Below are 27,190 nucleotides of genomic sequence, written 5' to 3'. Positions count from 1 at the left end.
TTAATGTACGGAAATAGATTGTTGAAATTTTCATGTCATGGAGGTAAATAACATTACCTAGGTTCAAATTCTCACTTTGCCATGAAGCTCCTTAGATGATCTAGCTGACTCATACCTGACTAAAATGCTATTAAAGGGACCAAACTTTTTTCTCCAGGCCTGTTGGCAACCTTTGAAATAACCACACTGAAATTGAACATGACTTCTCCACCACTTCAAACATTTGAGCAGCATATTTTGATAGGATTGCTGAGTTTCATCCTGAATAAGCTTATTCAGGGCTTTTTTCTGGGAAAAGATGTGGTGGAACTCAGTAGGTTGCCCTTGGAGAAAATGGTCACATGGGCATGGCGCGGAGGACAATCTCAACTCCCCTCTGTCTGGAGATCAGGGGGCGGGGCCACCAGCCCATGTGACTATTTTCAAGAGGTTCCGGAACTCCGTTCCACCGCGTTCCAGCTGAAAAAAAGCCCTGAGCTTATTACCTTCTTAAGATAACAGTAATAACTGCACTTATATAGCACTCTTCTAGACAGATTAGTGCCCTGCTCAGAGCAGTGAACAAGATCAGTGTTGTTATTATCTCCACAACATAGCTGGGGAGCTGGTGCTGAGAGGAGAGGTTTAACCAAGGCCACCTGCTGAACTCATGGCAGTAGTGGGATTCGAACCAGCAGCGTGCTGATTTGCTGCCCAGCCACTTAACAACTATGGTGGAACAGTTCTCTAAGATGAGAAGGTATTCCTGAAGAAGTGTGTTCCTTATCATATTGTAGTACTACATACTTACACACAGCTGCTAAATGGAAAAAAAAAGTCCTTCCCAGAAAGGAATTTAAAAACCGCATTTTCTGGCCTGCAATGCTAGATAGACACAACCAATAACATCTGCTGTTAATTGAGAGTTATTGATCTGGTTCACTTCTGAATCCAAACACCATTACTAGGTAGACTGATGCCTGGCCACTTTAGAAATTTGCATCTCACATTAGAGGGATGAACATGCATTAAAGGCCTCAAACAACTATTTTTTCCCCTACAAGACCCACAAGGGCTGCTTCCACTGGAGATTTCCCCCTGGATGGAAAGCAGGAAGCTCCATTCATTAAAGGGGAAATGCCCACATCATCGTGCTTACTCAAAGCATGATTCATGGCATTCTCAAGGCTCTTCCCTTTAAGTTTGGGGGAGGAAGGCACACCTATTTTAATGTGGCTCAAGATTGGCAGAACACTGCAAGGGAGTATCTGTGCAGGCGTTCCCTCTGTTACCACCACAGGAGTGCAGAGCTAAGCTCTGCTTTCAATGGTAGGGGGCAACTCTAGGATTGCCAGCTGGGAGTATCTGGAGGGTGGAGTCCATGGAAAACATCATAGGGCAGTGCTTCCCCCCCACACCATTTTGGCTCCCGCCACTCCATTGAACAAGGATGGGGGCTGAAGTGGGGGTGGGTGGGTGGGTGAGAGGTTGCCCTCCACAGCAGGCAACTCGGTAAGTTTAGGCTGCCCACTGCCATTTTGGCCCTTTTAAAGGGCTCCCCCCTCCCACAATTCCTTGCCAAGCTACACTGTAGCATTGCAGTATAACTTTTTAGAGGAAGTGAGGGGAAAAGGGTGCTCCAGAGCTGTGGGGGTGTCCTGGCATGATCACGGTCATGTCTGTGTTTTTGTGCAAATGTAATGGGAGGGGGAGGGGGAGTAGCAGCAGCAGCAACAGTGAGCGGGATGGGAATGAGGTTATGTGTGGACATGGCTCCTGCCCCTTCCTGCACTGCTTGCTGCTGGGGGAGCCACATTTTCACACATGCATGTGAAAGCAGCCAAGGTGAGTTATTTTGCAGAGCATGCATCTGGCCGAAAATGTCAGTATCAAATATTGTAGAAGTTGCTGTGATTACGTTTTCATGTGTTATACCACGCTTGGGAATGGGCCACCATACAAAGTAGCAACATATACACAAGCAAATATGAATGGTGTAACTAGGAACTGTCTTCTTTACTCCTAGAAGCTCGAGCCTCTCATTATCACGGCATAGATCCAGAGGAGTTAGCTGCGTTAGTCTATAGTAGCAAAATAGTAAAGAGTCCAGTAGCACCTTTAAGACTAACCAGCTTTATTGTAGCATATGCTTTCAAGAACCACCACTCTCTTCGTCAGATGCATCTGATGAAGAGAGCTGTGGTTCTCAAAAGCTTATGCTACAATAAAGTTGGTTAGTCTTAAAAGTGCTACTGGACTCTTTACTATTATCATGGCAGTGTACCATTAGCACTAGTCCTCGTTACACGAGCCCCATATAGCCTGCTAAGTACAAGAGACAGATCCAAGTAATTGCTGGCTTTTATACTTTCCAGAGGAGAAGTAGCCACTCCTCTATTACTCCGAATGGCCTTTCTGCAGTTCTAGATCTTTGTTGACCCAGACACAGTCTAACCTCAGTCAACCTGTGTAACACCTTCTGTGCTCTATCTGAAAACTATTCCAAACTGCAGAATGAAGTTTTCCATTATATCCAACAACATCTCTCTCCCTATCCTCTTTCTTTTTTTGTATTTTGGTTTAACACCCAGCCTGAAGAAGAGTTGGGTTTCAGGACTAGCTCCCTACTTCATGAAATTGTAGCTGGTAATCCTGAAGGTATTCAGCTACTGTTTCTTGTTTGATTCTTTCTGTTGTGTGTAGATGGAGTTAGAAAAACACCCTTATGAAACCACTGCTATTCTCTTACCTCCCAGCTGCAACAGGAAAATCCAGTTGCAAACACTTGCTAAAGTTCACCAAAAGTGTATTATCCAATATGTGTGAAAGCAGCCAGAGTTCCTCTTCCCCCTCTACAATGCACATTGAAACAGGGAACTTCCATTTATAAACAAAGTATTGCAAGATGAATCGTTTTTCAGTAATGAGGTAAATGCCCGCACTAATGCACAGAACATTTTCAAGGACACCTGCTGAATATTCTGACCTTTGATACACACCGAGATCAGTGCAGAATAATCAATCTATTTAGTAAGTGGAGCAAACCTTGCAATCACCACGGGGTTGCCACAGAAACCATGGCATGGCTTACTGTGTGCATAGTCATCACTGCAAGAAGTGCTCTATAAACCATCTCCAGCTGCTGCCAGAAACATAAAACATGGAGACACTCCAAATGATTGTGGTCATCTATGGCATTAGGGTTGAAGATAGAAAACTGACAAAGTACATTACAAGTTGCATCCCTACAATGATTAGAACAAGTGGTCCGTGTCCATTCTGGCTGTTTCCAGCATGCCTGGACATCGTAATCCCTCCCGTTTTTCTTCACTAGTTTTGGAGTCATTTGGATCTTTCTAGAACTACTCTAAACAGGTTGCAGGAAGCTTCCGCTATCTTTCTCGGACCTGGCTGGACATTTTGTAAGGCAAGCCAACCAAGAAAAGAAAGTCCCTCTTCTAGAACCTCTGGGTTTTGTAGAAGCGGCAAATAATTTTGTCTCACAGCACTCTGGACAATCTTCACAACCCCATCCGGTCTCTTTGGCAACAGCTGGAGATAGTCTGGATTTCAGGACATTAAAAAAAGCTGGGAGCGGGAAGCCACACTGAGAAACAATTACTTGATGGATGGTAGAAGAGCATTTGGTTATAGCAGACCCAAAGTTGTGAGTGGGCCAAGAGGAGCTGTGTAGTAGCGACTGGAATGGAAGCTGACTGAAACAAAAAAAAGGAGATCTTATCCTTAAAAATATATATATTTGGTTGCACAGGTTGTTTGTTTGCTGTTCTCCAGTCTTGCATATCTGATTCACACCTAATGCCCTGGCATATCGTCATAGATTCTTGCAGAGAGATGCCAGCAGCACTGCCTCCCAGTAGGAAACTGGCATCATTAAAAAAGTATTTGTAATAGTGACACTACCCTCTTTTGATGCTTAGGAGGGCTGCAATGTGGACTGCATCTGAGAAGCATAGTAATTCGGTCACTTAGCTCCAAGTGTCCCTTGAGCGCAGGATGGTCCAATTAGTCACAGTGTACAGCATATTGGAGGATTACGGAGAATCCAGATACATAAAGTCAGTAGGGCTCTACTGCATGGGCTCTGGGGGACCCACACAAGTGTTTAGGGAGCAAGAAATTAATGGCAGATACATGGATACCATCATGCTTGCTTCTTGCTTGCTACCTGATGCTGGAGCAGAAGTGCAGTCCCTGGCCCCCAATTCATTCAGTGGATTGGAAGGATTCTTCTGGTGAGGTCACCATGGTCTGATATATCATCTCTCTGAAAAGCTTCACTAAGAATGTCCGACTCTTGGCTGGGGTAGTTATCAGAATCCTCGGGGTCCTTCTTGTCACTGTTCCGCACAGCAGCCTCAAGGGCCTTCTGCCTGCGATAGAAGTGGGAGAACTTGTTAAAGATGATGGTGATGGGGAGTGCCACAACCAAAATTCCACCCAGGATGCAGCCAGAGGCTGCCAGTTTGCCCGCGATGGTAACAGGCACGACGTCTCCATAGCCTACTGTTGTCATGCTAACCGTCCCCCACCACCAGCAGGCTGGGATAGTATCAAAGCCAACATCTTCCTCCTTTTCTGCAGTGTAGGCCACGCCAGAGAAAACAGACACTCCAACAGCCAAGTACAGCAGCAGAATCCCCACCTCTCGGTAACTGTGCTGGAATGGAAAACAGAGGAAAGATCATTGGAGATGTGGACTGTTAGACCTCAGAGCCAAAAACCGTGAGCTATACTATGAACGAGAGCTGCAAATATTTGACTCTTCCACTTTATAATAATTTGACCGGCTGTTCTATCTCTTACAACTGGGCCGTTCCTATTTGTATTTTGCCTTTAGGTAGATATTTACAAGTATCATAAGACCACTGGAACTATACCATAGCGATCATGTTTCTAGTCCTGTATTTGCTAGAGTTAAGCCAATGTGGAAGTGAGGGGGGGTGTTTAATTGTCTTCCTGCAGCCACCAATTCTCCCCTGAAAATCCCCCCTCCGTAAGCTTGTTTTGTCTCCATTTGTGTTTTCTGCTGGTCTTGGAGCCCAACTGAGAAAAAAATTGAACTAAAAATAGCAGGAATGTCTATGCAGTGGACTGTCTATGCCCCCCACCCCACAGACAGTCCACTGCATGTGTCAACTCACCCCTGCCTCTGTTAGCATCATGAGAAAACCCCTGTTTAACCTACAGTTCTGTCTTTAGGCTCTGCCTGCACAAGGGTTTGTTACAAACTCATTATTAACCACATAACTGGAAGAATGTCAGCATGCCATAGAGCCCCAGCAAATCATTCCCAGTGGAAGCTGACATTGCAGAGAGACATTTTGTTGAGACTGAATTCAATTCAATGCACAGCTTCCTTGAAAACTGGGAGCTCAACAACACTTGCGATCATTTGTTACAGATTCAGGTATCCCCCCCCCCCAAGTACTGCTCCTGATAGTTATAATAAAAGGACACATTTGTGGTTCCTTCCCACTTTTTAAAGGGAAAAGTTCTTTTTTTGAAAGCAGGAAGTTAACATATTCGCAAGTACATGACTTTTGCAGTCTTTCCCATCATTTATAGAACGCCTCCTGCAGCGATTAGCTACATACCTACATATGTTTAGTCTATTTGTATTGCAATGATTTCACTGGGATTCATCATGCCCTGTAACTGCATGCAGGATTGCAGCCTCAGGAGGAACTCCGCCCCCCCCCCCTCCTGCCCATACACATACCCCAGCATCAGAAATTCTGCCAGCTAAGTATCTGCTCATTGGGGACCCCAGGACCCTTCCAGAGCAATACACTTCTGAGCCTTTTCTCAGAATATGCATCAAAGTGCTTTGCAGACCAATATCCCCGTGACTAATGCAAAGCCAGCTGCAGGCAACCATCACTGCAGCCGGGCCTTCCCTGAAGGACAAAATATGGGCCTAGACGGAATCTGTCTGGTGCTGCTAGGTTTTCTCTTTGGCCAAAGCAGCTGCTGGGCTCCAGATTGGCACCCGTGCCAGCCGTGCAATGGGCTGGCAGTCCCGGTTGGTATTTAGCTGCGACAAACACCCGTCTGGTGTCTGCAGTATTTGGCAGGGATAGGATTGATTTACTGGTGGCAAATAAATAAATATCTGTCACTGTCTTCCCTTTCACAGCTCATGAGCAGGCACTTGGAAAGAGGAGGGCGGGAGGCTGGAATGATGCCAGAGCCATATGCTGGGAGGGGGGGTGGGGATGCCAACTCAGCCACTGGGAAGATCAAGGAGGTTGCTGATCCGAGTGCCTTCTGGAGCATGGGCCTCTATAATGCAGTCGAAAGGAGAAGATCGAGGAGCAAAGTTTCTCCTGCAGTGGGAGAGCAGAGACAGGAGAAGCTGCATCTGGTTGAATTTCCAGTTTTCCTACACTGTGCAATTGAATATTGTTATTTGTCCCTTGTAGGTTTTAATAACTAGCTTTGTTTTTTAAAGGTATATTTTTTTTGTTAGCAGCCTTGGGAAGGGGGGCTTTTATAAGCCCAAAGGTAGCATATAAACAATTGATTAATTAATAAACAAAACCAACTGACTCTGGAAATACTATTGGGAGCCTCATTGGCACCACAAGGAAGAGATTGGCTGGATCAGATCAATGGTCGCTGCCAGTCCAGCGTCCAGTTTCCCAAGGTGACCAACGAGATGACCCCTGGAAGACCAGCAAGCAGGGCACAAGGACCAAAGCCTCAACTGCTCTCAACTGGCATTGGCTGATTCCGCACACGTTGGATAATGCACTTTCAATGCACTTTATCAGTCGTTCAAGGTGGATTTTTTGTTCTGCACACAAAAAAATCCGTTCCAAATGATCTGTAAAGAGAATTGGAAGTGCATTATCCAATGTGTGAGGAATTGGCCATTGAGAGATGCTTTGCATCCGAACATGGAGTTTTCAGTTGAATCATTGTAGGATTACCATTTGCCAGGAAAAACCTGGAGATCTCCTAGAACTAGAACTGATCTCCAGATGAAAGAGATCAGTTTTCCTGGAGGAAATGACTTTTTGGGGAGGTGAACTCTATGGCACTATCCTCTGCTGAGGTCCCTCCCCCTTCCCAAACCCCGCCCTTACAAGGCTCCACCCCCAAATTTCCAAGAACTTCCTAACCCAAAGTTGACAACCCTATACAAAGGTCAGTTCTCCTCTACGAAATGGCAGCTTTGGAGGCCACTGCTGCTGTCCGCTGTTGCAGCAGTGTAGTGTGTGTGTGTGTGTGTGTGTGTGTGTGTGTGTGTGTGTGTGTGTGTGTGTGTGTGTGTAATGAGGGTGGGGTGGGCAGCCTGGGGGGAATACCCTATTTGGTGAAACTAGGGGTGGCTGGGCTGGGGGGGTAGAATGGATTGCCTCTGCCCTGTGATTGCAGCTGGGTGGGCAGGCAGGCACGCAGGAGGATGCCCAGTTAGGGAAGGAGGAGAGTGGCTGTCACTGCAAAGCTGGTGTCAGGCATGCTGAGGATGGGCGCCAAATCTGGGGTTGGGCAGGCTTGGGGGGGCGGGGAGTTGCTGCCATTACTGCAGTAAAACTAGGTGCAGCTGGGCTGGAGGGGAGGATAGAATCCCCCCCTCATGATTCTTGCAGGTTCCCATCTTGTATTTGTCTAATCCCTTTTTAAAGTTATCTTGGCTGCCAACCCCAATTTCATCCTGTGGCACAAATCTCCAGTGCCCATTCTTAGGACAGCGAGAGAAGCTCCATCTACACTTTGCAAAGTCCTTGTGTTTGCTGGGAGACAACATAAGGACTTTGTATCACATGTGCAATGGGAGTTTTATGCTTCCTAGATGCACGCTGGCTCTTTCCTGCTTGCAACCACATCACACAAGGAGAAATGGCTTTAGTCCCACCATGCTGCTTTCACATCCTCAAGCCCCACGGAGCTGCTATTGGCTCCATTGTGAAAGTAATGGGTGAGTTTTACAATAGAACCAATAATGGCTCTATGGGGCGGTTTGAGGATGCAAAAACCATGTTGAGTGTGCAGGGGAGGCTAAAGTTGTGCACATACTGAATGGCGATGTCGGCCACAATTTCAGGGGCCCAGGCTGGAAAGGGATAGTAGCGCACGGGCCCCCTTATGATGCACGGGCCCCAACAAATACCTGATTATGCTTCCTGCTGATGCCAGGCCTCTGAGGTGGCACAGTAACTGTGGGCTGAGCTGTCAGCCACGTTCCCAGTAACATGCCATCTGCCCCATTTTTACCCCAACTTTCCTCCAAAAAGCTCACATATTTGTTTCGTCCCACCCATTTTATCTTCACAACAACCATCTGAGGGACATTGAACAGACAGTGACTGGTCAGAGGTCACTCAAAGGACTCAATCATTGAACCCAGGATTTCCTCATTCATACACAAAAGCGTAAGACTCAAAGATTTAACATAAGGAACATTTTCACAAGCAAGGATCCTTAAGGCAACTCGGGCCACCCACAGCAGCTGTATTGACTTAGATGCTGGAAGATTAGCGCCACCCCAGTACTTAGTGTGTCGAGAGATCTGTAGAGTATCTCTTTACAACAGTCCTGTAAGGTAGGGCATCATCACCTTCCCACACTACTCTGGAGCGGGAGGCTGCAAGAGAACAGCTTTGCAAATTTAGGCCTGTGACATGCATAGCTGGCTGTTCAGAAGCAAGGCCTACCAAGTCCAGTATAACCAACTCAAAGAAATCTGCACAGCTTTTAAGAGCTTCTTGAAGCTTCTCTTCTTGAGAAGCCTCACGTTTTTCTGCCCTTAAACTGAGTCAGGCCGCTGGTCTATCAAGGTCCAGACTATCTGTTCTGACTGGCAGCAGGTTTCCAAGGCCTCGGGGAGAGGTATTTCACATCACCTATTACCCGAGGCTTTTAACTGGACATGCCGGGGATTGAATCTGTGACCTTCTGCATGCCAAGTAGATGCTCTGCCACTAAGCTACAGCCTCATCCCTTTGTGAAGGCAAAGCCCCCTGCCAAGTCTTTTGCACCTGTCTTCATTGCTTGACAAACACTCTTAGACACACCCATCATTCCTTCAAAGAGAAACCCAAAAATTATTATTCTCTCCAGCAACTGCTCTCTGCTGCACAGCAGAGGACCAAAACTGACTCAGCTAGCTGACAGCTGCTGGAACTGACACTTTCACCAAATGATCCTCTGCCATTGTCAAAAGATGATGAGCCCATCCATCAATGTCATGGACGCATGTTTTTGCTCAAGCATGTCAGGTAGAGAATGGAAGACCCTCTTCTTTCCTATATGGCAGCAGGGAGGGCTAACAAAGTCATATGAGCTAAACGAGATCTGTCAGATTTGGTTATTTATAGGCAGGGAGTGACAGACAGGAAGGGAGGGTAGCAGAGTGACACCCAGACACAGAATGAAATAGTCAAATAAGACAGCTTGCAATGCAATCCTAAACACAGTCACACCCTTCTAAGTCCATTGAAGTAAATGGCCTTTGAAAGATGGTACTTGGTTTAGGACTGCACTGTGAAGAGTAGTAGAGCCCAGCCAGAAATATGGCCCGAGCTGCACAAACAGGTAGAAAGAAGATTAATTGGGAGGCAACTAGCTATAGAGAGGAACCCCTGGTGATGTGTGTGCATGTGCAAAGGAATGGCTAGACAAAGATCTCAGCATGCAGTTTACACTTGAAGATAATGGGCCCTGGGTTTGTGGATCAAAACACATTTTTATCTTTTTGTAGCAGCCATTAGTTTTACTTTCATCCTCTTATTCCTCTGGCTGTGTGAAGGGCGGGGAGAGAAAACTCACAGACAATCAAATAAAACACACTGGGGGCAGTGAGAAATAGGCCTCCAAGCAAAAGTTCTAACAGGTTATGTTCCTCTATTAACAGCTGTGCCCTTAAAACCTTGCACAGCATCCCAAATGTGTCCTTTTCTCCTGAATAATCACCCAGTTACCTTTGCTTCCTGGTTTATCTTTGTTTCAAAGCCCTCCTCAAAAGCTATGTTTTCAATGAAGCCTTAGACCTAATCCCCCATTGATGCAAAGCCCAAACACACCTATCAAATTGATGGGTTGGATCCTGCAGAAATTTTTCACCAACAAAAAGGGAGAGACATTTTTGCAGATTTCCATCTCTTTCTGCAGACCTCTGATCCACCCCCACCCCACACAAACACACTGATCTTCCTAGGATTCCTCTCTCCCCACGGAGAAAATTGAAGTAGGGGGTTGGGCCTTGCAACAAGAGGGCAGACTTGAGGAAATCCCACTCAGGATCCAAGTCATTACATTTTTACCTGACCCTTCTTCCTCCAAGGGGAAGAAGGGTATGCAACATACAAAATTCTCTCATTGTTTAAGTCCTGCACAACAACCCTATGAGTAGACTAGTCTGAGAAGAGGAGTGACTGGCTGAAGGACACCCAGCAGCCTTCATAGCTGAGCAGTAATTTGAGCCTGGCTTTTCCTTGGTCCCAGTCTGGCAGCTGCTGTAGCATAGTGGTTAAGTGGGTGGGCTGTGAATCAGCCTTCTCTTCCTTTCCTTATTTGGAAGTCTTCCCATGTCATAGAAACTCTCTCACCACACCAACCAATCAGGTTCATCTGGATTTCTCACCTATTTACAAACCCAGCAAATAAAATGCTTTATTCCTATTATTTCCCCTTCTCCTATACCTGGTCCTTCAACAATCTCCCTATTACGTGCTCAGTGATCAAATCTCAAGGTGTTCTACTTGCTGCTGTGACAGAATGCACTTTAAAGAAGGTTTCTTAAGTGCAGCAATCAGAGAGCTGGAAGGAAAGGAGTTAATAACTGCCCAAATGAGAGGTTGATTGACAGGCTGCTCCCTCCTCTCTGATTAGCTAGTCAGAACCAGCCTCAAGGATGAGAGTTGGTTGCTGACAGGTTTTGAATTCAGTAGTGTGTCTGAGAGTCTGATAGGGAAGGTTAGACAGGTTCCCCTCTGACATGAGAAAAAAGAAATCTTTTGCCCTAACTGTAACATCTTTGTCTTGATGAGGAATTCTAGTTAGGAATTCCAAGTATAAAAGCCAGTACAAGCTGAGACAGTACATAGCCATGATAGAACTGGGAGGGGGAGGTGTTTCTTACAAGAGTGAGTGACTAGTAAGTGGAGACTCCCATTCAAGCCAAGTGAAAAAGTGTTAATTTTTCTTAGGAGAAGAAGATTAATTTTTGCTCAGTGTCTAGAAGGTGTTTTGCTCTGAGGAGGATCCTGGGTCTGTTGTGAAAGGAAAACAGTTGAGAGCTAACTTCAGGAAACCTGAGTTGTAAAAGGGAAAGTCTGCCTCAGAGTGGCAGAGTAAAAGGGGATGGTGTCCATCATAGCTATGTACCTGAATGTCAGCTTCCTTGCTGTGCTGAATCCCTCCTCAGGTAACCACTTCCATGTGCTTCTTTTCTGGGCTCTTTCCTAGATCTCTCTTTGGATTGTTACCCAGTGCCCTCCTCTGACTCCTGCACCCCTCTTGGAACTCCAACTTTGCAATCCTAAACAGAAATAACCCTTCTAAGTCTATTGAAGTCAATGGGCTTGGAAGGGTGTAACTCTGCTTTGGGACTGAACAGCAAGTGTTCTAGTTTGTTTAGCTCCAAGGACCTCCTGGCTTATCAGCTTCTCAGATGAGCGCCATGTCAGATAACTTCCCCATGCAGAAATGTCTGGATAGATAGATAATCCATTTTCCCCGACATCTTTCTCTCTTCTTCCAAATGCCCTTCCTTTTGAGGTATATGTTGTACATTGTGTGTGGGCATTTGGAATCTTTACATTTACTGCAGACATTCCCATATTTGGTGCTATGCGCTTGATATTGTTCTGACTGCATTAGTGCATTTTCTTTCCAGCTCCATACAACTAGCTCTACTTTCACTATTCTGGATCTTGTATTCCAAGTTGTCTAGGGGGTTCATTCTGTTGCTTAAAGATCTATTAAGGACTTGTGTGTGTCTCCTTATGCTGTGTGTCAGAATGTAAGCTTGCAGCACTTCTAGAAGAGGAGTGAGAGGTGGCAGAAGAGAGGTTTCTCCCTTATGCTTAGTTTCTCTGGAATGAATCTGAAGTCAACTGGAAGCAGACATCAGTCACATGGTCACATATTTAGCAGACATGTGTCTACCCAACTATACTTGTTAACAGAAGAGTCTAGGGTGGTCCGTTTGTTCACTCATCAGTGACTGCCATCCTACCTGCTTGCCTTGTCCTGGTTTTTGTGTGGTCTCTCTTCCTTGCCCAATTCATTACATTTTCTGCTGCTGTTCTGTGGAATGGGATGTTTCAACATAAATAAAAAGTCATGTGTGTAGCAGTTGATGCACTCAGTAAGAGTTCCTCAAAACAAAACAGATAACCAGGTGAAATTGAGAAGGTTTTAAATCCCACACTCCCAGTTTCACCAGAGAACAGAGTGGGAAGATGAAGCTAATGCAGCTAGTCAGACAAGCGTGTGTGAGAGAACAGCAGGTTTACAAGCCATCTCCGACCATTATAAACCAGACAAGACCTGGTTTATATTCCTCAAAGCTTCATGCTGCAGTTACATCAGAAACATAAAAGAAAAACAATCATGATAAACCAACACTTTGAGGGGGGATGACGACACATAGGGGAAATGTGGGAATAAACTGTCTTGATTCTCAGGAAAATGAGAGTGAGTAAATGGTATCAATAGGGGAGGAAACTAATATCCACTGATTTGTAAGTGCCCATAGTGCTTCACTTCATTCTCACTTCACCTGTCATTTCATCTACAGTCAGTGTGGTGTAGCGGTTAGAGAATGGACTAGGATCTGGGAGATCCAGATTTGAGTCCTCTTTCTGCCCCAGAAACCTGGCTTGGACCAGTCACTCTCTCTCTCGGCCTAACCTTCCTCACAGGGTTTACTGTGAGGAAAAAATGGAGGCAAAGAGAATGATGTAAGCTGCTTCAGGTCCCTAGTGGGTAGACAGGGTATAAATGAAATAAATGAATACATTTATTCAAAGGATATGGTTATTCCAAAACAGTTGGCCTCTCTCCTGTTTTCTGCTTTGGATACTACCAGAATTTAACCCCTAACAGCACTTGCTCAGGGGCAGTCCTCTCAATTACTTGAATGTGCTTTTACCACAGCATCAAGGATGCATGTTTAAAGATGTTAATCGTAACCTCTTCCCAGGTAGTCTGGCTCCTCTTTTCCCTGCAGTCCTGATGACTTACTTTTCTGTCAGAATTAAAGTTCCCACGGTGGGAGTCCAATTATGATGAGCATTACTCGGCAATTTGTGTGTCTGGAAAATCAGTCTAAATCTGAAGCAGCAGCAGATGTTCTCAAGTGAGACACTTCCCTTATCCCAATTTCACAGCTGTGGTTGACAGCAATAAGGAGACAGGAATATCCACATTGGGGTGTCACTCAGCAAGTTGGCAGCACAGACGACATGAAAGCCCAAGAAACGAGTCTCTCGCCAGGCTTCCAACTGCTGCTTCACACAGCACAGGACTGCCAAACTTTTGACCCATCAAGATGAACATATGAAACTGCCTTGTACTGAGTCAGACCACTGGTCTATGAAAGTCAGTATTATGCACTGTAACTGGCAGTGGCTCAAGCTTTGGTCCCTCAGACACTGCAAGCAATCCAGCAACTTAGCCATGAGCTCCAGCAGTCAAAACATGCATATACACCCAGCTGGCCCCAAGGAGCTTCTGGTGCCAGCTGAATGTCAGCTTTTGCAGGTCCCTCTTAGGGTGGATGGCAGCCTGTTCCTAGGCAAATGAGCTCAACAGAGTGAGAAAAAATATTGTTATTTAAGTACCAGCCTTAACATTTCAAGATGCAAAAACACGCCCCTCCATCAATCCCAATTTTACGTCTGTCCTCCACGAAATTAATCCATATTTTAAGCAAACAGAAGGCTGAGCACAGGATTGTGAAAATGCTCTGTGCAACCTAAGTGGTATTCAGAGTCATAAACAAACCAGAGTTTATTTGTGTGGAGCACACACCTGGTTTATTGTTGGGCTTGCGTACTTCCTCATTCCTTCCATGCCGGATGTACACAAAAGTGACTGAAGACTTAGCAGAGCAAAACCAAGTTTTGGCTTTTTAACCCATCTCACTTTAAGGGATGGATAAGTTCATTAAAAATCAAGGTTTGATAAAGTCTATAAATAAGGCTCCTACAGAAAAACAAGCTTTTCTTCTGTTCCTTCATGTTAAGACTCTCTTTCTGTCTTTGATGGGACAAACACTGGAGCACAATAAATAATAAATATCAGGACGGGGAGATTACTCATTTAACTTCAAAGGCAGCCAAAATTAAGGCATTCTGCACAGCTTCCAGGAACCCCACAACTATGTTTTCATGTCTACACATTACAAGCCTGGCATACTTGGTGCTGCTGAGGGGAAGACAGTCAGAAGTACACAGAAAACAGAGCTGTTTTCACATGTCTTTACCCTCGCGTAAAATTGCGCAAAACTCACGGAATGACAATGTCTTCAGGGCACGATTTCTGATGTCATCATGCCATGAAACGGAATCATGAAGGAAATCACACCATGAAGATGCTGTCATTCCGTGAGTTTTGTGCAAATTTGCATGAGGGTAAAGATGTGTGAAAATAGGCCAGGTGAAATGGTCATCTCCCAAATATGCTTTGTGTCATTCACATCACACTTCTCCTCTGAGGACCACAGAGTGGCTTATAACCAGTTATCCCACCTTAGTGGTGGTGCACATGAAGATCCCAGATGCAAAAATATGACTAACCATCACTAGTTCTGAATCAGCCACAATTTCCCCCCACAAAATTTAGTTGGTGAGAATTTCCCTCAGCCGCTCCTGTGACTTCTTGATTTCTCAGGCTCAGTGATGAAACCATGAGCAGCTCTAGCCCCAAGAACCTAAGAGACAAGGTAAATAGGTTTACCTTCAAGGTGGCTCCTAAAGACCTCAGGCCTGTTGAATGCCGTGCCAGCTTCAGCACCCGGAATATCCTCATGAGACGGAACACCTGCACCACCTTGCCCAGGTTCCCTATCTCGGACTCCCTCCCCACGGTCACATCCACCAGGAAGGTGAAGTAGAAAGGCAACACTGAGACAATGTCAATCAGATTTAAGGGATGTTTGAAAAACTTCTTCAAGTTGGGTGCCAGCAGCAAGCGGGATGTCACTTCGAAAGTGAACCAGGAGATGCAGAAGTACTCCAGGTATTCCAGCACGGGGTCATCCATTGCATTGCCATGCTCGTCCACCAGCTGATACTCTGCCATACTGTGGATGCACATGGTTGCTATGGAGACCAGCACCACACTGATGGACACAAAGCTGAAGAGTTTGCTGGGGATGGAGTAGCCTGGGTTCTCCATGGTGAGCCAGAGGCGCTTCCGCAGCTTGCCACAGCGCAGAGTGCTGTAGCGGAGGAGGTCATGATTAAAATCAGAGATCTCATCTGGAGACGTGTCCACACTGCTAACCTCACTCTCCTCATCCCAGCTGTGATGGCGACTCTCCAGTTTCCGTTCATGGTAGCGGTAACTGCAGCACGAGTCCAAGAAAAACTCGTTGATGCCCCAGTACTCGATCTCCTGACAAAAGGAAAAGACACACAGCTCCTCCATAACATGAAGTTTGCCAGTTTGGTAGAAATGAAGCACATACAGGAAGAAACCTGGGTTCCGGTCGAAGTAGAACTCCCTGGCACCCACGTCGTAGTCATCACACAGTTGCAGGATAGACTCCTCAGAGTCACAAGAAAGCAAGCGCCCAAGACGGGTGTCCGGGAACTTGGAGAGGGCGCTCGAGCTAAGCCTTCTTCTCAGACCCCCCACGTTGATGTTGATGACACCATCCTCAAATGCGGGATCCCAGTAATGGAATGTCTTGTTGACCATGATCAGAAAAGCTGGGGCTAATTGGACCTGCAGTCAAAACACAGAGAGGGAAAAACAAAAGACAGGAGGTGTTTTTTTCTTCGTAAGGTATTTGTATACTGCTATTCTCCAGCTGAAGCTAAAGCATCTAAATTAGAAAATAAAAACACAGATGCTTGGAGTGTGTGCAGAAAATCACCTGCCTAGTTAAGCATAGTTTTGCTTCATTTTGATAGAAATAAACAAGGCAAATTGCTCCCTTGGCTAAGAATGCCTTGCACCAGACCTTCCATACAAAACGGAGAGGGATGCTGACAGTCAACCAACATATTACAAGCAAATGTGTATTCAAACACCGATGGTTGCTTTTTCTAGCCAAAAGCAGATTTCAGTGGAAAAGAGGGGAGAATACGAAGGGAATGCTTAACCTTTTCTTGTCAGTTGCTTTTCTCTTAGATCCCCCTTCTCCCTCTCCTAATCTGTTTCTATGGCTTAGGTCCCCTGGAGCTTTTCAGTGGGCAGTAGGATTTCCGCTTGTGAAGCATAACTTTCTAGCTGCCACAGGAGGGAGGAAGCTTGAAAGTTGTGCTGTGCAAGTGGAAATCCTTCCACCCATGGAAAAACTCAAGAGGATCTAAACCTATTTCTGGAGATCTGCAGAAGGGGGAGATAAAGCAGCTGAGGATAGAAAGTATTATTGCAGAAATGCAGTAGGCAGAGAAGCGTTACTCCAGGCTCCAAATGAAAACAAAGGCCTGGATTCTAATTGCTACTTAGATAATCTTAAGGGGCTTGTGTTAGCCCAGCAGAAGTTTTGAATTCCCTTGCTCCAAAGAGATGTGCTTTGGGAACTCTCCTAGCTTCCAAAGCAGATGTGCCTTGCAGCACGGAAGGCTTCTGTTAGACAAACAAATCTGTTAGGCTCACAGAACAAGTTTCATGATGCTTGAGATGAAGGCCAATGCCCCATGCTTGAGTTGTCTGAAAGATACAAAACTCAACAACTGTGCCTGAAAAGGAAGGCCAGAAAAGCTGATGTGTCATTTGGAACAAAGGATTGTTCCATGGATTATTTCATGGTGGGAACAGGTTCCAGCTCATATATCAAACAAGATGGATCTTTAGCACAAGGAGCAGCCTCCCCCTGGCTGAATTGGTTCTCCCACTAAGGAAGGCTCCTCGGGAAAGAAGACAGATCTGCAGGAGCGAGCAGAAGCATGAATATCACTCCCATCCCGCAGTCACTCCGTTGGCTATCTATCCATTACCACGTTCAGTTCAAGGTATTGGCTATCACACACAAGGCTCTTCATGGCCTTGGTCTGGCACACCTACAGGGCTGCCCCTCTCCCTATGTCCTTTCATGGCAGCTTTGCTTATCTGAACAGGGTCTCCTGCAGGTGCCACCCTGCACACGGGCGAAATCAACAGCTGCCCATACGCATGCATTTTCTGTGATGGCCCCTGCACTATGGAAGGGCCTGCCTGAGGAGGTCAGGAGACAACCCCCCCCCCCCCACTCACCTGGCTTTTCACAAACGATGCAAAACTGAATTATTCAAAAGGGCTTTTTACTTAGATAGGAAAGCTGCATTGTAGAGAAGTGGTCTCAAAGAGATGCTTCACTAAGGAGTTAGGGACCATAGATTTCACCACTCCATTGCCTTATGCACTATTTGATACTTTAAGCATGTGCTCCTATGTACTATCTGTTGCTTTAAGTATGACCCTATTGGGTAGTTCTATGTTGTCTAATGTCAGTCCTAGAATTGCTTATGCTCTGTTTCAGCATTTCTTCAACTCTGTATTGGATGTTTTGCTAATGTTATATCTTGGTAAACTTGCATTTATTTACCCTATGCCATTGCTTATTGAAACATCCTTGATATTGACTGTACTAATATCATGCTATGTAATCTGCCTTGAGTCTCAGTGAGAAAGGTGGACTATAAATGACATAAATAAAATAAAAATAAATAAATAAATTAGCAGAGTGGTAAGATGCAACCTGGTGAGTCTACATTTGTGGAGGAGTCCAACTGAAAGTGACTCCAAGCAAGAAGCTGCACATCCTTAAGGCCAGTTCCCTATTTAAAAATAACAGCTTGCAGGCTGAGCAAACTTGGGTGTTTCTACACAGCAACGATTCTCCATGGGGATGTCATTGCTCTTGCAAGGCATCCTCAGGGGCACCCACATGGCAGTTTTCCTGCTCTTTCCTTGCCTTGGCACCCTACAACCACATTCTCCACCATCTGCCACTATCCAGCTTTTTACAGATGTCAGTAATTGACACATCACTATGGTGGTATGTCAATTACTTGTTTAAAAAGTCCTGTAATGTCCTCTGGTGTGTAGGGGAGGAAGTGGCAGCTTTGGGGCACTGGGGTAGGAAAAATGGCACCAATGTGTGTGGGACCTAAGAGATTCTCCATCTTCCCATCCACATGGCTACAAACATACACTGGCTGTGATCTTTAAAAAAAGAGGGTCTTAAAGCAAGTTTGGGAAAGTTCACAGCAAAGTGAGAGGAATGTTGGAAAGTCACGAATACCTGATGTCATCATCCAAAACAGCTCCTGTTTGCAATCCAGAACAGAGCAAAACAGTAACGTGGAATAAGCCTTGGTCTACAAAACAGGTGGCAAAATGCACCACAAGTGGCAAAGGGGGACTCTCTCACCCTGTCAGGGACAACTCAGATTCACCGCATTTTACAACAGCCTCCATACAGCACTTTTCAGGGCTGACGACAGTAGAGAAGATTTCCCTTCACTGAGACCACTCCTGTTGCTTAGCCTTTTAAAGAGCATCTACAAAGTGATCAGACTCAGCAAATTAAAAGCCATCTGTGGTACAGCCAGTCATTCTCCCATTTAATTTGTGTCGGGTCTAAGCAGAAAGGAAGCTTTTGCTGACACAGCCAAGGGAAAGCATGATGCCAAGCCATACATCAAAGGACCGCCTGCTATGCCTGACTTCAGTTGCTTCATTGATAGACTATGAAATACAGAAAACTGGGACGGGGGGGGAGAAAAGGAGTAGCCCCCCATGCCCACATCTTCACAAATAAATGATATGAACTTGCAAAGAGCATATAAAATTACTATATTATATTCCATCTCATTTTTGTATCATTCATACTTTGCATACCGAAGGCCCTAGGTTCAATCCCCGGCATCTGTGGGGTTTTCCCTCTCAAAAGAAGATAGTTGCTCAGTAGACAAATAAAAGTTGCTCAGTAGCCAAATAAAAGGATCAGCGGTCTGACTCAACACAAGGCAACACTGTATGTTCATAAGCCATGAGTCATGTATCACAAAGTGCAATGCCCAAATCTCTGTGCCAGAAAAGCAATTTAACCAACAATAAAACTATTTATATGCACCCAGCCCCAGACTTACCCAGGGCCTCCTTTGCAGTCTGCAGGGTGAGGAGGGGTAGCACATGGCAACCGCCATCTTCACGGGGGGCTTGGCAGCTCCCATTTGCTTCTGCAGGGCTGCACATGCAGTCCCAGATGCAAAATCTCCAGCCAGCCAATCAGTGGTGAGCTGGCCAGCTAGGCGGGCTCCTGCCAGCAGAACTTGAAGGCAAAGTTTTCCCTCTGGTCCACCTGCTGGGAACAATTTGCAGAGCTGTCCAGGGCAGCTCCCAGCACTCCACTCCTGACCTGGCCTCCTACCCATCCCACCCTTGTTTCTAAGGATTGTTTGGCATTTGTAATGGCTCTTGGGTTTAAGACAAAAAAGTCTGCTTGAGTATTGTTTTGGGGATCTGTAATGTCTTGGTGTTGATGTGGTTTTTTATGCTCTCGGCTATTCTTTGTCACAACTTTGGGAGGGGCAGTTTTAGGAATGGGCACGGATCCTTTTGGGGGGGGGGAAACAGGGCATGAGTCCAGTTTCTCCATCCTTGGAGATCCTCTTGGGATGATGCATTGCAGAGACAGGGGCTGTCGGGGATCCATACAGAGGTTTGTGCCCATGTGGAATCCCACAGCCTATCATCCCATGGTTTACCCTTTCAGCAGGCAGGCTGAAGGGTGAGAGGATTATCAGCTGGCAGATGGGTCAGCCAATGCTTGGATCCATGCCCTATGCTGTGCCAAGGCTCCATGAGCTGTAAAATAAAGTTGTGGCCTTTTTATTTCCAACAAATTTCTGTGCATCTGTGCCACCTGCCCTTGCCCTTTCATCCTTCGATGCTGAACCCACAAAACACTTCAATTGCTGGACTTTAAAGGACAAAAGGAATTGTTAAAATCAGAGCTGTAGCTACCAAGGGAGAGTCAGGTCTGGCAACAGTTATTTGTGTTCTGGTCAAATCCAAATCCAGGTTAGATTACTTTTAAGTACTCTACATGGGTCTGCCTTTGAAGATTGTTCAGAACCTCCGGTTGTTTCAGAATATGGAAAGATTGTTGACTGCTGTAAATTTCAGACAACAAATCCATACAATCTCAAAAGAACGGGATGCTAATTTGTTTCAGGGCACCATTTTCAGTGCAGGTTCTGATCACGAAAGCTCCACATGGTCCAGGACCAGAATACTTACACACATATGAACCTGCCTGCTTGCTAAGATCTTCTCTAGGGAGCCTGAATTCTGTGCCTCTACCTTCAGAGGTAAGAGGTGAGCACTGGACAGTGCTAACTAGAGACTGGGCCTTCTCCAGAGTTGCCTTGATTCTGGAAATCCTTCCTAGTTTCAAGTACCTGGCATCCTGTTTCTTAAGCTTTAAGCACCAAGTGAAAATATTAATTACCCCAGATCTTTTTTAATCCTACTGCTCTTATCATCTGAGATGTTATTTTGTCAATAAAAATTGGAAAGTCCTGATAAAACCTTCAAAGAGCTTGCTGGTGGTCACGTGATTGTTGCGTCTAATCATCTCTCGAAAACCTATTTCTAGACCAACATGAGACAAATAACCTCCTAGTCATGATAGTGGGGAAAACGGTTGGAGAGAATTTTCCTTTTTCCTCTGGAAAGAAAACTTACCAGAAAAGTCTGCCAATTCAGATCAGGTAACTTGGAACTTTTGTAAGGAAGATTAGATAAGATTTAGATGAAAGTGGAATGAAAAGTGGTGGCAAGAACATTAACAATTATAACATCACAATACTGCCAGAAAATAGTGAGGACTTGAAATGGCTACTAAAAAAGGTTAAGGGAGAATGTGCCAAATCAAGATTACAGCTGAACAAGAAGAAGACAAAAAGCAATTACCAAATTGGAAGTGACTGGATAGCACATAACACAATCACACAACTTGTAACTTGGTACTTTCCTTACTGATTTGGAGCTGCGCTGCTCAGTAATGGGAATTTAGCCCCTCCTACAGTTTTCCCAATGAAAATCCCCACTATCTTAGCTAGTTGCCCTGCAAGCAAAAGAGACATTGTGCCTATATGCAAACAGTAGTGGAGCAGGGGAGATGAAATTAGGAAAATGACACGAGGGGAAAAAACTCATTAGCCCTCTTCCCCCAGTACACTGGCCCCATGTAAACTGCACCTCTCTTTGTCTGCTTTTGTCATAGCAGATGCTACTTCTATAGTATTCTAGTTCATCACTATATCATATCTTTTTTTGTAAAACAACACTGGACGGTTGTGCCTGTTTTATAAAAAGTTTGAAAGTCACTAGGATAGCATAATAAATAGATATCTCCTCTCAATGCTAGCTCTGGGGGGATAATCAAGCCATGCCATCTTGAGTTCTTTCTAAACTTTAACCCCCTGTGACTTGATCAAAGTCATACAGAGTACCAATTGTCACACCTTCTGCTCGTACAAAGTTGACCCTCCCAAACAGTCCTGCTGCTGAGAGATGGAGCCCCACATCCATTAAAGCCTGGAAAGGCAACTGGGATAGTTCTGCAGTGCTTTTTCTAGGCTGGCACGAGGCACTGCTCTCTCCCTTGCCATGGACACGAACAGCTGGCATGGGAGTCAAGAAAGAGAACCAGGACGTTGCTGCTTTCCAGGTTAAAGGACTGCCAATATTAGTGTTCTAAAGTGTGCAGTGAAAAATGCAAGGTGTGAAAGTGACAAATGGGTCTTTGGACACAGGTATTGTTATATTGGTACACTGAGCAATGAACTGGGGTTGGCCAAGACATTCTGTTCAACTTACCCTTAATAGCAAACTCAGGTTTTGTTGGTATGCAACGTGTGTGAAAGAGTCATTTAAGAAGAAAGCTCTTTGGTGACAGTGAGCAAAGGAGACTACCATTAGCTATTTGCAGGGCTTTGAGAGAGTTTAAGACCCCAGGTTTGCTTGGAAGTAAGGCCAACTATATTCAGTGCAACTTGCTTCCTGCTGACTATGCATAAGATTGCATCCTAAATCAAACAGTTTCATCTTTTAGGGTTGGATTTGACCAGGTTTTCCTTAGCTGAAAGGAGGGGCCCATGTTAGTGATCATGGGGCTTGCATGGACAAAACCCATCTGGGGTGGAGGCTGTAGTAAGGAGGCTGAGACAAAGAGGAAAAGCTGGCTGGATCCAATTCTTTGAATGAAAGAGCTTATAACAACAACAACAACATTTGACTTATATACCACCCTTCAGGACAACTTAACACCCACTCAGAGTGGTTTATAAAGTATGCCATTATTTTCCCCACAACAAAACACCCTGTGAGGTGGGTGGGGCTGAGAGAGCTCCAGAAACCTGTGACTAGCCCAAGGTCACCCAGCTGGCTTCAAGCGGAGGAGTGGGGAATCAAACCCGGCTCTCCAGATTAGAGTCCCGCGCTCTTAACCACTACACCAAACTGGAGCTCTTATGGCAAGATACAGATCTGCCTTCTTCCCATAAATGTCTTTCCCCCATAAAGGCTTGGTCCAGCTCAGAAGCTCCCACCATCAATTTCCCCACAAATCAAGCATACCTTTACAATCACAAATTGATAGATCTCACATCTAAAAGCTCTCTTACTCCAGGGGTATTTCCCTCCTCTAAAATGCTTCAACAAACATCCAATTTAATATTCTGCAGCTCAGCGGCTTCAAAGCAATGCTGTTGCTAAAGCTTTGAGGTTCTTGCAAATATCCATAATGTCAGTACTCTGATTCCGTGTGAAATTTATCGAGCAAGATCAAATCATATGTTTTAATTATTAATCTTCCAAGAGGGGAGCCCCCATCCTTCAACTGGGAAAAGAGCAGATCGAATTTTTAGACACGAACTCTCCTCGAGTGACATATTCAGCCACATTGCCGCAAAGCCCTCCTCACTATGTTATGCAATGACATCCCTAGGGGATGTGCCTTTTAGAACATTGAAAACATCTACATTTTCAGTGTTCTAAAAAGGTTCACTGGGCAGCGAAGCAAGATGCTAAGGCAGGAAAAGGTTGCGTGTGGTTTATGGAGGGATCTGGAAATCTACCAAGAAACTTTGAACTGCAGAGGAAGGTATTCTGTTGCATCCCGCGTTAGATATAACAAGCTTGCTTCTCAGATGATATTTTAGGAAGATGGGTGACTTCTGCAAGTCTATATCTCACTGCAATTCTAAATAAAGTCCATTCGCCTTCATGTTTTCATCAACAAATCCAGTTTAGCTGGAGTCTCCATTCACAACGGAATCTAAGTCAAGTCATGTTTTATTCTGTGTTGTTAAGGTTTTACTACATATGCTGCCTGCTCCAATATTTGGGATGAAGGGGCTATACATAAAAAAAAAAAATTACATCACATAATATTGCTCCTGTTATTACTTCTTTAAGGAAGACATTTGGACGTTACTGGAAGCTAAGGAAGGTCAGTATGTGGATGAGGGACCAAGCAAAGCAGAATACATCTCTCTCTCTCTCTCTCTCTCTCTCTCTCTCTCTCTCTCTGTAACATTTAGCCCGATCTAGTTCTGATGAGTTTGACAGCTTGCATGATGTTTTGAGTCGATTTAGTTGGTCCTAATAACAGGTATTACATGGATTTTGCTTTATGTAATAAAACAGCCAGATAACTGCCCAGAGATGTGCACCTTTGTGATTCAGACGAAGGCGGAAAGTGGTGAAATGCAAAGATCGAGCCAGGAGTTTTTAGAGACTGCAATTTCCTACCCTGATCATTACAAAATCACAAAGATATGTGATTTTTCCTCCTATTCTTCCTAAAACATTTGCCAGCTGCAAGTATGGAAATAACTGTTATTTCTACAGCATTTCAAAGTGTATTTCAGAGTGTTTCGAGGCTTTGCATTCTGTAACAAGCACCCTGTACTGTCTGCCAAGGCAGACTAAGGCCAAGAGATTGTGGCTTTCTCAAGACAGCAAAGGGGAACAAGGAATAATTTTCTACTCCACTTATAGTCTCCTCGTTCATATAAGGCATTTGCAAATATGCATGAATTGGGTGCAAGCGCACAACCAGTATATGAATGAAACGCTAAAATATGAAATCTCCCTAAATGGAAAAGGATTACAGGGGTAAGAATAGTAGTGCTGTTGTTTTAAAAATGTAGGGCGAGCGCATAGCTTGCAAAACTCCCTCCTTGCACCATCAAAAATGAAATTAAATGTCTTTTTCAGAAATTACAGTCACACATACTGGATGCCTACTAACCACACATAATGGGAGTGTTTGCTACCCGTGATCCTCCCAGTATGAATGGTTGCCATTTTGTATTATGGATGAGAACAGGGGAAAGTGTTTCATCCTAGGAAGGCCTGACATTGATGGAGAGGAACTGGCGTTGAGGGAGACAGGCAGGCTGGGAAGATCCCATCTCCCCCAGCCCAGTTTCAATATGTGTTTGCATCTTGTGGGGAAAACGGTGAATCCCTCTGAGGTGAGTAGCACTGGGCCATTGACTGCTCCAGCAATCACAATTTCAGAGCTCAGACTGGCCCAGGAGCAAAACGCACTGGGGGGGGGGCTGAAAAGGAGCTCTATTTGTTTCCGGGTGTGTATGTGTAAGAGAAAGAAAGAGATGATGGAGGGGGGGGGGCTTCCACTACATATTTGTTGGGATTTAGCAAGTGTTTTCATTTCAGTCATGAAAGAGTTAAACTGTTTGTGTTACCTACTTAATTAGTAAACATACTTTGAATGTAACCATTAGAGCTTTGAATACGATTCCCTCCATAGAAAGGGGAGTCACTAAGCTTAATGAAGTAGGATTAGGACTTTCTATTAGGCAGTTTGTTTATTGGGGGCAATTAATTGATGTTATGTACTGAAGTTTTATTGCTCTTTATCCACTTTGTCTTCCAGTCTTCTCTAAGTAACTTTTCTAGCAAGATGTAGTCAGCTTAGCAATTTATTATTTTCTCCAAATGTAACCCTATTTTTATCCTTTAGTAAAGCAATTTTACAGAGCTATACTGGAGTGTGTGTGTGTCTATTCTCATTACTTCCAATGCGCAATCTTTGCACAAACTCTGCTATGTTTTCTTACAATATTCACCTATTTGCTACAGCCTGGTGGAAGAAAGGAAGAAAGCAAATGCCAAGTAACTGAAGTTTTCCAAGTTAGGTTAGAAATCTTACTCTGTTTTAACTTCTTTCTTAGCACAGGCACTCTCATATCTATACCCTGTTTACCTTATAGAAATGTTGATGGTAAAATAAGGCTTTATATTGTTTAAGAGCTAAAGAGACTGATATGATTCCTGCCAGCCGTACTTTGCCCACATTACCAAACTGCCCTGTTTGATGGTCTTCCTGGCATCAAACCAGTGAGAGGACTGAGAGCAGGACCACAAGTGACGCCTGACACAGGTTGGACACTAGTCAGCTTCCCTCAAGTTTTGATGGGAAATGTAGGCATCCTGGTCTTGCAGCTTGACTCTCTGACTGCTGTCCAATGGACTTTTCAACTGTCACTTGTCCAACATTCCACCAAGCTGCCTACATTTCCCATCAAAACTTGAGGGAAGCTGGCAAGTGTCCAACTTGTGTCAGGCGTCACTTGTGGTCCCGCTCTGAGTTCCAGGAGGTGGTGGTAGTTACTAAAGGGAAAAATCTCTCCAACGTTCTTAAGAGAGCTGGGGGGGGGGCAGTGAGGGATCCCCAAAACGAAGGCTGGGTGTCCCTCAGACAAAATAATTTCTGCCCTAGCCTCTGGGTAGAGTTGTACCTTGCTCACCTGCTTGTTGGTTAGTTGCACAAGTTGGGAGAGAGAGTAACCTGACAGATGCCAGAGTGGGAAATATTACAGTGAGAACAGGTGCAATGCAGATATTCATCATGCTTGCATAGCTTTTGTACATGAGAACTGACCAGTGAATGTTTTAGGGTTGATGTGCACATATATCAACTCTATGTGTTCATGGCAAAAATACACGCTTCCCCGTTCACTCAACATGGTGACAGCGCATATGGGGAGAATCTCAATTAAGCACAACCTTCTCTTTTTTTGAGCCTTTCGGACACTTGATCATCATGCCTGAAAAGGATGTAGGCATGAAAAAGACAGCCAGAATGGGCTACTAGTGGAAGCGAGGGCAATTACTTTCCTATTAGTTCTTAGTGTTATTTTATTTCAAAGAGCTTTCTGTTTATTTTATTCTGATGAGTTGTTCAGTTCCTGTATTGTTGATTTTACATTGATGCTGAAATGGTGCATTTGGTTTCTAATGTCACTCTTAACTCACTGTTGTCATTTTATGCATGTAAATCATCTGGAGCCCACATTGGTGGGAAAACTGCTGAAATACTTTAAATAAATAAATGAAACAGTTTTCTTGAGGGCCGTATTAGCAATATCGGGGGCACTGTCCACAACCGAGCTGCAATAACAGAGCTGGGACCATGGTATTTAACAGCCTGCTTGTTGCTGTTAAATCTATCTGCTGCATCCTGTCATCCATAGCCTGACAGCTTGCTCCCATGTGGATCTGCCCATCAATTAAGATATTCTGCCCTGTTTGCCCTTTACCCATAGAGATAAGGGAGGGTTATCAACAAACAGGGCTTTTTCTGTAGCTGTGACTTACCTCTAGAATGCACTTTGCACAGCAGCTCACCGGGATCTTAACCTGGGCTTTAATTTGGCTTTTTCACATCATCGTGATTTTATACTAGAAATCCGGTTTATTTTATTGTAGACAGTTCTAACTGTCAGCTGCCTCAGAAGCCAGTGGAGTTAGAATCTGCAAGATAAAAATCTACTAAACAGATAAAATTCTGCACAGCAATAGCAACATGCGCTTGGGGAAAAAGCAGCACTTTCCCAGCGACAAAACACTATTGTGTTGTGAGCTGAAAAATTGCTATCCTTGCTAAAGAGTTCTGATTTGAAGGAAGATGACTAGACCCCAGGCAGAGAATGCCAGCTGGAGCACAGCACCCATTGGAAGTACTGGTTTGAAGGAA

At 44.7% G+C, this 27,190-nt stretch overlaps 1 protein-coding gene across 1 annotated transcript in view; it reads right to left on the bottom strand.

Annotated features, from left to right (window-relative positions):
- Positions 1 to 4,210: 4,210 nt before the first annotated feature.
- The window catches only part of KCNS1 (potassium voltage-gated channel modifier subfamily S member 1), a 73,794-nt gene continuing 50,814 nt past the window's right edge, over positions 4,211 to 27,190 (bottom strand). The window contains exons 4-5 of the mRNA XM_054980440.1: positions 14,914 to 15,906; positions 4,211 to 4,660 (exon numbers count right to left, since the gene is read on the bottom strand). Coding sequence (XP_054836415.1) covers positions 4,211 to 4,660; positions 14,914 to 15,906 — 1,443 coding nt within the window. The remainder of the gene's footprint in view (positions 4,661 to 14,913; positions 15,907 to 27,190) is intronic.

The sequence above is a fragment of the Eublepharis macularius genome, chromosome 5 (assembly GCF_028583425.1).
Source record: "Eublepharis macularius isolate TG4126 chromosome 5, MPM_Emac_v1.0, whole genome shotgun sequence".
NCBI classification, from domain to species: domain Eukaryota; kingdom Metazoa; phylum Chordata; class Lepidosauria; order Squamata; family Eublepharidae; genus Eublepharis; species Eublepharis macularius.
Note: the sequence above shows the minus strand (reverse complement) of the source record. Positions and strands in the feature narration are given on the sequence as shown.